Source organism: Semicossyphus pulcher, unplaced genomic scaffold (assembly GCF_022749685.1).
Source record: "Semicossyphus pulcher isolate SPU_LCO1_2020_fin unplaced genomic scaffold, fSemPul1.0.p SCAF_7, whole genome shotgun sequence".
Lineage (NCBI taxonomy): Eukaryota > Metazoa > Chordata > Actinopteri > Labriformes > Labridae > Semicossyphus > Semicossyphus pulcher.
Window position 1 is genome coordinate 13,373,031 of NW_027211748.1, and position 15,688 is coordinate 13,388,718.

The 15,688-nt window shown below is 42.0% G+C and overlaps 2 protein-coding genes across 3 annotated transcripts; one reads left to right on the forward strand and one right to left on the reverse strand.

Annotated features, from left to right (window-relative positions):
• Positions 1-1,178: 1,178 nt before the first annotated feature.
• ripk1l (receptor (TNFRSF)-interacting serine-threonine kinase 1, like) lies at positions 1,179-8,060 on the reverse strand. Its single transcript, XM_069685028.1, has 11 exons — positions 7,986-8,060; positions 7,546-7,708; positions 6,579-6,735; positions 6,299-6,436; positions 5,979-6,210; positions 5,735-5,884; positions 5,089-5,165; positions 4,878-4,953; positions 4,158-4,775; positions 3,888-4,037; positions 1,179-3,661 (listed from the first exon to the last, which is right to left on the reverse strand). Exons 2-11 carry the CDS (start codon positions 7,704-7,706, stop codon positions 3,372-3,374), a joined length of 2,049 nt encoding a protein of 682 aa, XP_069541129.1. The 5' UTR covers positions 7,707-7,708; positions 7,986-8,060; the 3' UTR covers positions 1,179-3,371.
• A 2,244-nt stretch (positions 8,061-10,304) lies between these two features.
• Positions 10,305-15,463, forward strand: dusp22b (dual specificity phosphatase 22b). 2 transcript variants are annotated; one of them, XM_069685029.1, is made up of 7 exons: positions 10,305-10,476; positions 10,940-10,973; positions 11,072-11,154; positions 11,786-11,835; positions 12,676-12,750; positions 14,777-14,948; positions 15,032-15,463. In XM_069685029.1, exons 1-7 carry the CDS (start codon positions 10,456-10,458, stop codon positions 15,170-15,172), a joined length of 576 nt encoding a protein of 191 aa, XP_069541130.1. In that variant the 5' UTR covers positions 10,305-10,455; the 3' UTR covers positions 15,173-15,463. The 2 variants fall into 2 exon arrangements, with proteins under 2 accessions (XP_069541130.1, XP_069541131.1); XM_069685030.1 differs by having other exon boundaries at positions 11,789-11,835.
• Positions 15,464-15,688: the final 225 nt, after the last annotated feature.

Genomic DNA, 15,688 nt, shown 5'->3' on the forward strand with positions numbered 1-15,688 from the left:
AGCAGGGTTTGAAGGCGTGCTTCCAAGTTTGCATGAGCTTGGCCAAGATGGATAAATAAATCTCTTTATCGCCACTGAAAACTTGATTCCAAATTGATATATCTACATGATTGAAATAACATAGACAATGACAGCTGATGTGATTCATTAGGGCTGTGTGGAAGGGGGTTAATCAGATGTGATTGACAGTGATTTACATTGTATGGCTTTAAAGGACTGAAGTACTCATATTCATACCCAGGCTTTCAAAATGATATGTTAAGCATTTCGCAGAGTTACTTCTGGATTTCAGGCCTGTTTTTTTTTTATTAATAATCTAATTAAGCAAAGCAAAACACACGGCTAATGTTATTGCTTATTGCTAACTGTACCCTAAAATTAAAGCTGACATTCTATAGTTTCAACATATTATTGTGCTGTGCAGATACTAATGGACCTCATTAAGTGCTCAAAGAATCAATGACTCATTTGCTGTTAGCATAATCTAAAGTTCAACCTCCGGAAATCACACTGCAAACAAGTATTTCAGTCACTGATGAATCATAAAGTGATTCTATAGAGCCATCTCCTGTCAAGAACTGTTAACCCTTTGTTTACTATGCCAGCCGGAGTATTGTTTACACTGGACAACTGCAGGTCTATATTTTATGGTGCTTTTTCAATTATCTATGTACACACAGTGTAGAACACAACACTGCTGATGCACGATAGTCATTATGTCAGAGCACAGTATTGTCTCTCTACCTGTGTCATGAGAAGTCATTCTTTAAGTGTGCAATGAGAATTGAATATTTCTTTATTTTGTGTGTTTATTTTACTACAAAAAAAGGGGAAGAAAATTAAACAAAAAAGGTTAAGATAAATTCTTTAGTTAAGACGGAGTATAAGGTTTGTGTTGTCTGTTTGTGTTGTATGTGTAAATCCATTGTGTAAAGTTACCATGACTACCAGGGCAATCACTTTGGATCAAATCAGTCATTGAAAACTTCTGTCTCAAAAGGTCTGCTGCTATTTTGTCTCTTTGAAGTATCGTTTGTTGATTTATTATTATTCATGTTGGCTTACTGCGTTTGGTCAACAAAAGTAATTGTAATATTTCATCTATCAATCACCAGTGTGCCATTCAGATGGAAAACAGACGTACAAATCATTCTTAAGAAACTGGACATTTTCTGGAAATTTATTTTCTTTTGTTTGGTGAAAAGATTGTCAAACAGAAAAATTGCACTATCACTGCATCTGCAATCCATTAAAAGGTCTGTTAAAAGTTGATTAAAAACACAGTCGTTTCAATAATAACGGTTATAGTTAAATTCTGTTTACCTGTGTATTTGGAGACAGCAATGTTTCCTTTTGTCAGTATGTATATCTTAAACAAATAAGATCTGGCAGACTGAATAACAATGCAAGCTGAAGTTGTGTGGTGCAATATATGAAACACATACATTTACTCTTGACTTTTATAAACACATGTGCACACAGTTTATTCACATGTAAAAAAGGTTTTCCAGTAGATCAAGTGTTTTGGAAGTGTCGAGTGAAAAACAGGTTGATGAAGGTTTTTGTGATGCTGCATGTGAAGTCTTATATCATGAAGCAAAATCTACATCACTACTGTAAGAACTTTTTAGCAATAAAACTGAACAAAACATGAACACAACGTATCTTTGGTGGTGAAAAAAGAAGTCCAAAATACTTGATAAAGTACAGCTCAAAAGTTCAGATTTTCAGTAATCACATATGAACACTAATTAGTAATTCATGCTCTTTCAATGGCATTTGGGCGAATGGGAAACATAATCTACAGCAGGTCTCAGATGGACAGACACAGAGTCAGTACTTATGACTATACACTGTAAATGTACTGACCCCTGCTGGATACATAATACACTTGTATTATGACTATCTCAGCTTCATCCAGACTCAATGACCTTATCTGTTGTGTGTTTTGTGTTGGGCTGCAATAAATGTTTATGACACATTCTTTGATTGTCCCTGAATAAAGTTCATTATTTTGGCAAAGCTACAGTAACCGTGTAAAACCCTTTTTTTAATGACATCACACGGAAAAATATTTCTTTGCAATGCTTGTATGAAAGAAAATTGTTTCTGTAACAAAACTTATTTTACCTATACGTCACACCAAGTGGCGGAATAAGAAGGATATTTTTAAGGTGATTATTTCTTGATAGTTAATTAAGATAAACAATGATTTTCAAATGTCACAAGAAGAACCTAAACCCCCGACCATGTTTTATTTCTACTGCTTATAAAGAAAAGTTTGGTAGAGAAAGTCATGCAGTCATGTGAAGTTGCAAATAGAACGAGTAAACTGTAGAAAAGTCATGACCAAGTGATCATTTTTATCAAAACAAGAACCAGAATGTCCTTTTTCACAGGATATACAGTCTTATCGAGCTCTGTTGTTACCATGAGATGCAGCTGGATTGAGCTGCTGAGTTTACCACACACTATTTTCAAGACTTTGACTAGAGCCAGACTGATGTGGGATTTTTGAGGCGGATATATCGATTTTAGAGGTAAAGAAATTGACTAATTTTCAAGGTAGGGGCTGATTTCTATTACAGTATATGTAATGTGTGGAATGAAAATAGATCTCTTCTTCACCTATTTTGAACTGACTATCCAGAGGTACTCAGAAGGCTGCTTTCTCTAACAAATAACTACCAGCTAATTCTATTGCGGGCCACCGTCTGCTCAGACATGATCCTCTGCAACATGTGCTGCAGACAGTGCGAAGAGTATTATCATCTATAGGAGCGGGAGCTTGCTTTGCTAGACGAACTACAGGATGACACCATTTTTAAATCATTATTATAAGTATTGTTTTCTGCATTAGTGCTGTGAAAAAAAATCATATTTGCACATATTGGAAAAACATATATTCTTTAAAAAGATCGTTTTTTTGTCTGTCTTTATTTGATAGGACAGCTGAAGAGAGACAGGAAGTGAGGGGAGTAGAGAGTGGGGGATGACATGCACCGAATGATCGGCAGATCCGGGAGTCGGGTCTGCGATCAGTGCCTCGAGGACTGTAGCCTCTCTTTGTAGGGCGCCTGCTCTACCAGGTGAGCTACACCAGCGCCCTGGAAACATATTCACCAATACTGATGTATCTGTGACGGGCCCACATCAGCTGTTAATATCAGTCGAGCTCTAGCTTTGACCAACACATAAAACACTCTTTGCTTCATACTATAAGTTGTTAAAACAGACAATATGTCAAACACAAGGCCAACCAAAACCAAAACAAGAACTCCTTTTTGGTTTTGGTTGAACCCAGAATGTCGCCATCACAGGCACAAAGTCAGTTGGATTGAAAGAGGCAAATCTGCCAAAGTTCATCAGAGTTAAGATGAAGTACCGCAGGTGTCCAATATTTTCTGGATGACATCTACCTTTATGTTGTTTTCCAGAGCTCGACAAAGCTTCCCAATCGTGCAGCCGATACTTCCCTCCTTCATTTTCCAACGATCCAGCATCTGGTGCACCATCTCCGGCAGGCCGTCACGGTAACAGTCGTGCTCGATGGTCTCTATTTCCACAGCGGTCAGACCGAGTCGCCGCGCACAGCGCTTCCATTTGTTCCCGATGTTTTCCCTCAGCAGATCCAGGTGCTCCTCAGTCACAGCATGGTCCTCTGAATGACACAGGAGATACATATTTTAGGGCAATGTGTTAAAGCTTATAAATAACTACTTGAGCTCTTATTTCAGCTACTCAAATGTAAGGATTTGATTGTTTTCCTGTGAATAGCAAACTGGTTGTCTTTGAGTTTTGGATTGTTGGTCGGATAAAAAAAAAGAAATTAAAGATCGCCCTTGGGCTCATCATATCTGTTATGTGAAAGACATGTTATGGGTTACCATATTTCTGAATGCCTTCTTTGATGCGAGAGAGAGCTGAGCCGTTAGCAGTTTGAGACAACAAACTCTGGGTGGAGTCGTAACCTCTAATATTCATCATGTTGTTGCTCCCGATCTGTATCCCGCTGGCATTCTGGATGTACAGAGATCCTGGAGCGACACACACACATAAACAGTCTCTTCAATACATGACAGTAAAAGATGAAGGAAGCATCTAAAGCAACAACTGCTAGAAGAAATATTTAATCAAAAACACATGCTTGTATGCACCTGGATCTTGCACCGAGCTGTTCTTGGAAGGGGCCAGAAGACGCCCCGGATTGACGTCAGGAGCAGAGGTATCAGACACTGGGTAAACTGGCCAGGACTGCTGGCGGTCATAGTGGGAGTTTGGGTGTTGCTGGTTGAGCTGTGGTAGAGAAGGGGTGCTGGAAGAATGTGGAAGGTAAGATGGAGAAGGAACAGAAGAGTTCATGGACTCGTAGAGACCAGCGGTCGGGTGATACAAGGCCTCTTCCTGGCTTGTGGGCTGCACCGGCTCAGCTTTTGTCCAAGAATGGACAGAAGACGCATAAGAGGGTCTGTCTTGCTCTGGCTGCTGTATGGCGTGGTCAGAAGCGCTGAAGTGGTTTTGCAGGAAAGGATTTGAGTTGTTTTGCTGGTGGTAGTTCATAGCGTCAGGCTGGTTCTCGCAGTTATAGCTACCATATTTGTGGTACTGAAACTCCCGATCCAGTTTCTCCTCCAGGGCTGAAGCGCTGCTGACTCCCTTCGCATCTGCCTGAATAGACCCGTGACACGGCTCAAAGTTGCCATGCAGGTCCTCGATGCTGGCTTCCACTGGAACAGATATATTTCTGTCTGAGCTCACCAGAGGAGCAGGGCTATCTGCAAAGTAACAAGAGGGGTTAAAGCTATGAAGCTACTATCCAGCTTTCTAATGTAATACAATGTGCACAGTATATCAAGGCTGTTCCCAACAGTGCTCACCTGTGGACAAACTTTCATAGGCCACTGATAAAGATTTCATCTTCTCAACAAGGTCATCTGGACCTTCATATGATTCCTGTATAAAGTAGTTACGTTGTGAAATAAAGAGGATATGTATTAATCTGACATTTCTTGAAGTCTACATCTTAGAGTCTTTACTGCGCTGGCAAACAAAGACTGCCACATCAAATCCTTAAGGAAATATATTTACCCTCAGCTCGTGTAAATCTTCCTCTACAAGTGGTTCAAGCTTTTCCGTGTAGAAAGGGAGGAAGATGTTGTAGGCCTCTGCAAGAACGGGAACAAGGATGAGAAGATGGAGCATATAATCAAACTGCAGGGGTCACACAACTAAAGCCCCTTTTACACTGCCTGTTAGAGGCGGGATTATTACACCACTGTTATGCCTCATCTTCTAGTAGTCACAGAGGCGTAACGGCATCTGTGTAAACAGCGGAGCCGGCAGGCTGGAAAAGCGGTGTGTGTGTTTGTGTGTGTATGTGAAGCATGTGCTGTTTGTTTACACCCCACACACATAAAAACACACACTGGGGCGGCTTTACGCCGGCGTTGCTTGGTCCTTTGTAAAATGGCAAAGGCTGCATGATGACGGAGCTTCGTCCCGGTGCTGTGGCAGAATTGATTTGTTTAAAGGGCTAAAGCTTGAAATTGGAGCAAGTGAGGTAAACCCAGAAACGGCTGAGCGTAAAGGCAAAACCCTGAATTTCAGTTCAAATCATGCAACACCTCATTACAGGTATAACAAATCTTTTTGGGACTACAAGATCGAAATATTTAAACCATACTTTAAATAACTGTGATTTTAATTATATTGAATGTTACTCTCCAAAGCTCACCTTTAAATGTTGGCCGTAGCATCGGATTGTGATCCCAGCACCTCTTCATGAGCTCAATTATCTCTGCAGGTGTGTCGTCTGGGATAAGGTCCTCTGCTGGTCTGTCACCCTTTCGGACACACTGGCTCATTTGGTCTTCACTCCTGGCATCTAGTCAGAGAAAAGACAAGGAGTTACGGTAAACCAGTAAATCACACAATAAACCAGGCAGTTATTATTTCAAACAGCGCCGTCTCTCACTCACTTGCATATGGCTCGTCCCCTGTGAGGACGACCCAAACCACAATAGCAAAGCTGTAGACGTCAGACTTCTCAGTGGAGGGTGTGTGTATACTCTCCAGGTGCTCCGGGGCCATGTAGCTCAGGGTGCCGGCACCCCTCGCCCCAGCTGTCACCCCCATACGACTCTTCCTGCGGGACTCCTCTCTTGTGAGTTTGCTCCATGTCTGGCAGGTGGCCAGGCCCAGGTCTGCAATCTAGAAAACACAGATGAGAAACTGCTGCTGGTACATGTATGCAGTTAGACACCTAAACCTGTCATGGGTGTCTTAGTGTGCTGCGTACCTTGATGTGAAAATCCTTGTCCACTAAAATGTTCTCCGGCTTGATGTCCTTGTGTACGACGCGTCTCTCTGTGAGGTAAACCATCGCTTCCAGAATCTCTAAGATGATTCTGCTCTTTATGGATATTGGAACAGTGACCTAGAAATGTGGAAAGTTTAGCGTATTTATCCCTTAAATCATATAAAAATACTACAATATGATTAATCTAAGGCAGCAAAGTGAAACTATTGATGTTACAAACATTCATTTTGACATGACTACGGATGTTTAACCTGCTGACCTGCTCTAGCATAACGAACAGGTTTCCTCTGGGGATGAGTTCCATGACTAGTGAGCAGTCTCTATCCTCCATGATCACACCCAGCAACTTCACCACCCGCTCATGGTTCAGGCTCGCCATGATGCTCCCCTCCTCCAAGAGTGACCTTTTACTCTCCCTGGAAAGTAGAGCAAAAATGGTGACAATCTGCCAAACAACGGACATAACAAGCTCAGATGCAGGCAGTAACGATGCACAAATCTAACATGCTGCTAGTGCTTGTTTAAAGTAGATCATATATCAGCCATCACTATTTACATATCGTGTCTTTGTGAACGTCATATAAAATAACAATGATTCAGACGAGCTGTGCGACAGAAATTCATGCACTCATGTTACATAATTAGAGTTCCACACTCTGGTGAACAGTCTTTGAATTTAGGGGGAAAAGAGTTCACGGTATACCCTTGTATTAGATCAGTAATATTCCCTGTAAAACTAGAAGTATCCTCAATGTAGGTAATAGTATTGGTGCATCCTTTGGAATACACATAGGATGTGAACTCCCATGCTAAGGCTGAAATAAAAACCTGAAAAGAATAGGAGGAGGGCTATTAATAGAGGTTGTTTTTGATGCGTCTGATCTTAACAACCGATGCAAGACCAACATCCGCTTTCAAACGAACTCACGTGCCTCTTTTTGGTTTCTAAAGGAAGTATCAAGAAATCAGAACATGGTTCTGCATAGGGCACAGCCTGAGGATGGACTTACAAACAAGGCTTACATGATTATTTACACAGGCAAAAGTAAATATCATTTAATATTATGTGTTAACGTTAAGTATACCTATGTCCTGTCAAAAAGGTAAAAGCGTATAAAAGTCTGTGTTGTGTGGGGAGCCTTTCCTGCAGTGGCACATGACACCAGTTAGCATTTAGGGGAATACCCAGCATACTCCATTCACAAACACATACAAACACAACTTACTCATTTCGAAGAGGGCCTGTATACATAGTCTTCAACACCACCTGTCCGAGGGTTACATGGTAGCACAGGTAAACCTCTCCAAATCCTCCATAGGCCAGCGGCTCTTTTTTGATGAGATCAGTCGATCTCATCTGAAGTGAAGACTGTGGCGCGGTGGCCATCCCTGTTAAAACGTGACAATAAGACAAAGCTGAACGAGGTACAAACCGCAAAACATATGTCAACAAGCGACAAAATATTATTTTAACCACAGGAGACAAACTGTCCACAGTAAAACACGTTGAGAGGCTAAAGACGTGAGCTACCTCCACAGCCTGTTACAAAGTTTTGTCAAGAAGACAAACTCAGCCCTCGTTCCTTTAACGAAAACCTTTCCCCGAAACAACCTCATACACCATATTTGCTACCACTATGAACAGAAACTGGAGTTAAAGTGTTACCTGAAAGCCCTGTACAATCCAAGTAGAGCACTTTTGTTTGTAGTTCCGGGATTTCTGCGACGTTTTTCTCGTTCAAAAGTGAAACCAGACATGCGACAAGAAAACTACAAACAGCCTCATAAGTCGATCACAGATCCGGTCAGGTGACAACTTCAGGTTTTTGTTGCTGAAAATGTCTACAAAATCATTCCGTAACAAAACGAAAATGCAAGATACGATATAAATTACATCTAACTATGTTTACTTTAAATAAATAGGCGTTTGAGGGACAGAATTTCTCTTAAGTAGGACCAATGCATATCTAGTCGTGTGGCATTGTCGCCACCTACTGGTAGAATTAGTTATCGCAGCCAAAAAAAAAACTTGCATTACCTTGTAGTAGAACTGTCGCATTGCCAACTTGATATGTGATGGTGATACTGTAACACTGTTACACTTGCCTTTACCGCCACACAATTTCAGCGGTATCAAAACTTCTTCTGTCATCCTTCAGACCAAACACTCACAGAGCGCTAAAGAATAAGGAGATTTTAGAAGTAAAACACAAACCACTTTGAAAGATGTACAGCTTAATTAAGGGGGGAAAGTTCATTGATAAAACAAGGGTTCGTGAGAAACTGCATTGGGAAACCACCTGAACTATAGTCTCTGTAAGCGTGGGCGCTTTATGACATGTAGGCCAACATTTTTGGCGGCCTATCTGTCATCACCCACACTATAAATTCCTTCTTTTGCACACTAAAGCCACAACAAAGCAGAATCAAATTTACCTGTCCTATATATCTGGTTTGTGTTCTTCTCTTTTCTATTATTCAGTTTATTGGCAGTAATCTTCAGGTTATTTCTGTAATAGAAACATACATTGATAATAATTGTTACAGGCCCTTTGATCACTTAAGAAATGCAAGCTCAGTCCTTTTTTTCTTGTTCCAGCAATGGTACAACAGGCCATTCTATCATGTGAAAAACTCTACTCAACTATGTGTTGTAGGCTTTGGTCACCTTACAAATCAGTCAGTCGCCTCCCCCTATTCATGCTGTGCTCCGGTGGTCACACACACACCCCATATATAAAACAACACATCACCAGGAAGTCAAACCAGCTAGCAACTGCGGTGTAAAAGCACTTTAATGTAGGGCAGTGGGTAGCAGCAGTACTTCCTGTTGATGTTAATGTGATGAGAACAGAACTTTAATGTGCAGTCCTATAACAGCAAAACTATGGCCCCTGTTGCTGTTGGTTGCCCCATGTTGTATAGGCCTACTGGTCTTCAGTTCAGCTTTTGGATAGAAGAGATGTTGGGGATGGAGGTGGATGAGTTCGGCCTCTCAAGGTGTTACAAGCTTCACATAAGAGTTGATATCCCTCTGTTAATACTAAGAACTGTCTGTTCCCCTTGTGTTTAGTTTCCCTCAGGCGAGGGTGGTGTCTGAAAAATCCTTTCAATGGTGTCAACTCACAAATGGTGCTATGATTGTGGACAGGGTTACCATCTCTATTCCCCACTGGCATTGGATTTGTTTTTCCCCCACCTTTGAGAACACACAATCCTGTAGTGTTGCATTGGTTGTTTGCACACTCTTCCCTTATTCAACCCCATGCTTCAGAAATTGCAGACATTTTGGGCAAAGAGGCAAAGTTACATTTAGATTAATGAAGGCTTAAGTAGTTAAAATTAGATACATTTTTTTCTTAATGTGAAATTTGGGGTAAGTGCTCTTGTGAACCGGGAATTTCATCTAAGCAGCAAAAGTCATTGCCCCCTTCTCTCCACGCAATGGCCAAATCTATATGTATATATGTATGTAAAGTCCAGTCAGCTATTTTTATGACAACTCACAAAATTGTTAACCAGTGTATGATTGCTGAAAATCTAAAATAGTTGAACCCAAAAACAATCTTAAATTTAGCAGTAAGTTTAAAAATGTAACTTTCTTTTAAAACAACTTTAAAAAGGAGAAAGAGTAAATTGGTTATTTTTTCCCAAAAAATAAAATAAATTGTAGCAAATGTCTTTTTTTCCCCCAGCAAAGATTTTGTTGTACATCTCACTGTGGCTCATTGTATTCCTGTTATATTTCCACAGGGGGTTGGCTAATTCTGCTCTGGTATGTAGGCAGTCTGTTGTACCTTAAAGTTTGTTTAATGGTTAAGTATTTGCTGTCATCGGGCCAGATGGTATCCTGTAATAAGAGGTCAATTGCCAGAGTTAGGTTTGTACAACACCTGTGTCCGCACAATAGTTCTCCGTGAATTCCAGCATCCGTAAATCAGCAAACTTCAACTCCCAGCATTCAACGCGTGGAGTTTGGGCAGCGGTGTTCGGCTCGCTTGGACGCGAAGCTGCAGCATTTGCGCCCCTACACCGGGTCTGGGAAGCCGTCAAGCCGCTGGATACGCGTTTTGAAACAACGAGGGAACACGTTGAAGCATTTTTTTCCCACTATTATTCTTCAGACGGGTTTCAGCATGGGTAATGGCATCAACAAGGTATGATTCCCCTCTGTTGCACGCGACTAGTGTTGAGTTCAGGGACGAGTACGTGGTCTTCGGCATTCTGAGTTAAAATTAAGGAGGTGATATTGATGGAGCAGGTGATAGAGACTTCAACATGTTTCGCAAAGAAAGTTGTGTCTGCTCATTAGTTTTACATAATATAGAAAATATATACGAGTCTTGCTCAAGATTCAAACACAAACCGTTTAACTTTAGTGGTCTTACTGTGAATATTTCGCATAACTGACATGTTTTCCTTATCTTTAGGCTTATTTTCTGTTCCCATAACCCAATTTATAGACTTGAACCATGGAAAACGATATCTCATTGTCACTTCATGTTTTCAGACTGACTGAGTTAGCTGTTCTCAGTTCTCTCAGCTGTTGTGCCACAACATCACCTTATCAATACTGCTTTGAGCAGGTCTGCTTTAACCTCTTTATCTCTGTCCTTAAAGGTCCTGCCTGACTTGTACCTGGGAAATTTCAAAGGTGTGTCTTAGTGCTTCTTTTAATCATTCTGACTTGGTTCTTGTATATAACAGCACATACCAACTGTCTTTGATTGTGGTGATTTTTGTTTATGTCAGATGCAAGAGACCGGGAACAGTTAGCCAGAAACAACATCACACACATCCTGTCTATTCACGACAGCGCGGCTCCCATTCTCCAGGTGAGAAGCTCTCCGTGTTACAAAACATCTTAAATTTCTCATTAATCTTTTAGCAGAATGGTCAAGCCAATGAGGCTTGAACTGATCTGATTGGGCGCGACCCTCTTAGTCTGTTACAATACGGCGAACAAAACTCCACAGAGACCATAAACCAGTCTGTCAGGTTGTTCAGGATGAGGTGCAATCAGGCCGCTTCGTGAGCAAACACATCTCAGTTTTCCGGGAGTTTCAATAAGCAGGGGAGTTTCTCACTCATGTGATTGTCTGAGTATCACGAAGAATGCCAGTCAACAACAGTTGGTTTGGTCAGTGTCCTGAATTGTGCGCTTGTGTGGGTTTTGAGAGTAGGCGGTTGTTCTTGCTTCAGTCAATGTGGACTTGTGCGCTCCTGCTTCATTATTATTTCCCCTAGGTTAGTGATTTGGATGTAAAGTTTCTCCGCCAGTACAAAAGCGCAGCATGTGACTGCAAATCAGTTTAAAATTGCCTTTATTCATCTACATACAGTAGCACCGCTGCTTCAGCAACACACGCATGAATCAATCAACCACCTGCTGTTTATTGATTTGTGTTCACTGCATTAGAGGAAGTGGCTGCTGCTGACAGGTAACCAGTATACTTTGTCCCCCAGGAGATGACCTATCTGTGCATTTCAGCTGCTGACCTGCCCACACAAAACCTGTAAGTACCAAAAAATGTGCAGCACAGCAATACACACACACACACACACACACAAAGAACAATGAAAGGCTGAGGCAGAGAAAAAGAGAGAGAATGTACCTCATCCATTTGAGGCTGCACCGTGTGGGTGTCTGAGGTTCATTTTCTCCAAGCTAACGTGTAAATGATCAGCTTTAACAAGCGCAACATTTTACTGTGAACTTATTGTCTGACTAGATCACAGTCACGCTCGGCTCTTGCAGCAACACATGCAGCTGTTTTACTGCAGCATGGGATGAAAAATCTGAAATGTGGTGCATGTATCACCGAGGGATTCGCTGATTCAAACGCACGTTTAAAAACACACATTTTCCAAGGCCAAATTCCCACTTCAGGCAATCTTTTATCAGGAAGGAAGTCTCACAGCTCAGTTCTGCACTTATAGCATGATGGTTGGTGCTGTGCGTCTATTTATACCCACCACCAAGTCCCTAATATACACACACATATGCACACTAATGCCCCTGTCGCTCTCACTGCCCTGGTTGCCTCATGCCTCTTATGTCAGAGAGTGTGATGTGTTTGAAACCTGTTTTGTGAAATATGACACCAACTCCCTCAAACCTGAGATGAACACGCCCTCATCCTGATCGTTCCAGGATAACAAATTAAAATGGTTTGACAAGCCGGGGGCAAAAATATACACACAGCATGTCCAGAATAAAAGCATGCACATAACCAGTCTGCAGGGACTTTAAATAATACCACATAGTCACATTTCTCACAGCACTTCTTGCTATGTGCTGATAATAGTTTATGTGTTTATTGTCTATTATAACAGACAGTTTTTATGCCCCACAGGACCCAGCATTTTAAACAAAGTATAATGTTCATGCACGAGTCCCGCCTGAAAGGAGAAGGCTGCCTCGTTCACTGGTAAGTGCTTGTTCTATATTTCCCTCAAAGCTTGAATTCTTTCACACAGGCTATTCAAACAAGAGTGACTAAATTAGATCAATTTCCTCCTGCTATCTTATAATATAATCACAGACGTGCTCGTTTAAATGTGCACTTCATCTCGAGCGCACGAGATCATGCACCGTGGACACGAGTGAAGCCATGTGTGACTGCTGCACAGAGGAGATTAAACGATAAGCGCAGAACCTATTCTTAAACTTCCCAAAACAGAGTACAGTAACACAGCAGAGCTACATTGTGCTCTTGTGGCATGATAGCTGAGTGTATGTTCACAGGCGAGGGTTATATTTAGTTAGACAGAGCCAAGGGTCTTCTCAGAAATACAGTGGAACAAGAGGCTATTTATAGGATCTGGGTTGCCACAGGTCTCAGTACAACACAGAGTGACCAAACGATTTAGATTTCATACATTACATGGCTCTAGTATTTTCCAGCATGGTTGAATTAGCGTTTTAGTCTATTTGTCTTTAATAGAAGACCAAAATAATGACAAAATATTCTCTATATTTTCCTTACTTTTGCCTTTATTGTAGGATGCAAACCATCATTACATCATTCATGTTATTTTTACTAATTTTACAAGGCAACAACTGTATTTTCAGTTCTTAACATATGTGAACATGACAAAGATTAGAAACCTGGATAATAGATCATTTTAATGTACAAAATGTAGCTTAATCACATCTCTAAAACCAAGATGTGACACCTAAATGTGCAACACATAACCTGAAGACATGTAAAACCTGACTCGCTTGCGTGTTGACAACATTGATAACAGTGTATTTAACTTTTTAAATGGATAGCACTTAACACTGATCAGCTATAACATTATGACTGACAGGTGAAGTGAAACGCATTGATTATCTCGTTACAATGGCACCTGGCAGTGGGCGGGATATGTTAGGCAGCAAGTGAACATTTTGTCCTTGAAAAACAGGCAAGCGTAAGGATGTGAGCGACTTTGACAAGGCCCAAATTGTGACCGCTAGACGACTGGGTCAGAGCATCTCTAGCTCTTGAGGGGTGTTCCCGATCTGCAGTGGTCAGTACCTACCAGAAGTGGTTCAAGGAAGGAAAACCAGTGAATCGAGGACAGGCTCCTTGATGCGTGTGAGGTCCGAAAGCAGCCCCGCGTGGTCCGATCCAACAGAAGAGCTTCTGTAGCTCAAACTGCTGAAAAAGTTGATGCTGGTTTTGATAGAAAGCTGTCAGAACACACTGAGCACAGCAGTTTGTTGCGTATGGGGCTGCGTAGCTGCAGACCGGACGGGGTGCCCATGCTGACCCCTGCCCAAGGCTGATAGCGCCTACAATGGGCACGTGAGCATCAGAACTGGACCACGGAGCAATGGAAGAAGGTGGCCTGGTCTGATTAATCATGTTTTACATCATGTGGATGGCTGGGTGCGTGTGCCTCGCTTACCTGGGGAAGACATGGCACCAGGATGCACTATGGGAAGAAGGCAAGCTGGCAGAGGCCGTGTGGTGCTTTGGGCACTGTGCTGCTGGCAAACCTCGGGTCCTGCCTTTCATGTGGATGTTACTTTGACAAGTACCACCTACCTAAACACTGTTGCAGACTAAGTCCACCTTTTCATGGAAACAATATTCCCTAATGGCAGTGGCCTCTTTCAGCAGGATAATGCGCCCTGCTACACTGCAAACACGGTTCAGGAATGGTTTGAGGAACACGACAAGGAGTTTAAGGTGTTGACTTGGCCTCCAAATTCCCCAGATCTCGATCCAATCGAGCTTCTGTGGGATGTGCTGGACAAACAAGTCCGATCCATGGCGGCCCCACCTCGCAGCTTACAGGACTTAAAGGATCTGCTGCTAACGTCTTGGGGCCAGATACCTCAGCACACCTTTAGAGGTCTGGTGGAGTCAATGCCCCGATGGGTCAGGGCTGTTTTTGGCTTTGACTTGTTATGGCTGATCGGTGCATATCTTTTTCTAAAAGAAAAGTGTTTTTTTTTCTCTGCAGTTTGGCCGGTGTGTCCCGCAGTGTCACCCTGGTGGTAGCTTACATCATGACGGTGACAGGACTGGGCTGGCAGGAGGCGCTGGCTGCAGTGAGGGTGGCCCGGCCCTGTGCTGGCCCAAACCTTGGCTTCCAGCGGCAGCTCCAGGAGTTTGAGGCTACTCAAGCAGATCAGGTCAGTCCTTTTGATAATTCGATTTAATTACCTTATAAATGCATTTTGTACAGTTCCTTACAAACAGTTTTTTCCCCCTGCAGTTCAGAGAATGGTTACTCGTGGAATATAAAGACAACCCCTTCAATGATGAGGCTGATATACGGGACTTACTTGCAAGGGCATCTAAAGTCAGTGGCAAGGAGGTGGGAAAACAGCCATCAACCCCAACTGGAGATGTCTGATCAGATCTTTTGAAAAGATATTTTGAAACTTGGAGGATTACAACATCACGTGATGCTCTCTGGAAGTCTCATGTGCATTGAGTGGACTACTGGCAGGATGTTTATCGCTGCTGAAACGATCCTCTACACATCACAGACATGAACACTGGAAAAGACCGTTAATATGTACAGCATATATTAGTTTTTTTAGCATTGGTTGATGTTTCTGGTGCTGTTTTTCTAATTTATGAATGTTGTGAACCGTGTTTTTTGTACTGTGTCGCGATGATTTCAAATAGTGAAATAAAAGAAGTCTAGTGAAGCGTTCTGTGAGCTGTCAGTCGGTGGGCTGTCATATTGTAGGTGATAAGACACATTCTGTGTTGTGTTTATGCCTCTGTTTCCTGCACTCTTCCTGTTTGTCTAATGTGCAAGAGAGGTCATGCATGGTGACACAAAAACACCATGATCACGTTTGTTCCACATCCCTTCTTCTAAAATGTCTTTAGAGACTTAAAAGCACTTAAAAAATCATTA

Coding starts and splice junctions, on each gene's coding strand:
- ripk1l (XM_069685028.1), bottom strand. CDS start 7,706: ATGGCCACCGCGCCACAGTCTTCACTTCAGATGAGATCGACTGATCTC. Junction 5,166..5,734: donor GCTACGGCCAACATTTAAAG/GTGAGCTTTGGA, acceptor CCGTTCTTGCAG/AGGCCTACAACATCTTCCTC. Junction 4,954..5,088: donor AAGATTTACACGAGCTGAGG/GTAAATATATTT, acceptor TACTTTATACAG/GAATCATATGAAGGTCCAGA.
- dusp22b (XM_069685029.1), top strand. CDS start 10,456: ATGGGTAATGGCATCAACAAG. Junction 10,974..11,071: donor GTACCTGGGAAATTTCAAAG/GTGTGTCTTAGT, acceptor TGTTTATGTCAG/ATGCAAGAGACCGGGAACAG. Junction 11,155..11,785: donor GCGCGGCTCCCATTCTCCAG/GTGAGAAGCTCT, acceptor TTTGTCCCCCAG/GAGATGACCTATCTGTGCAT.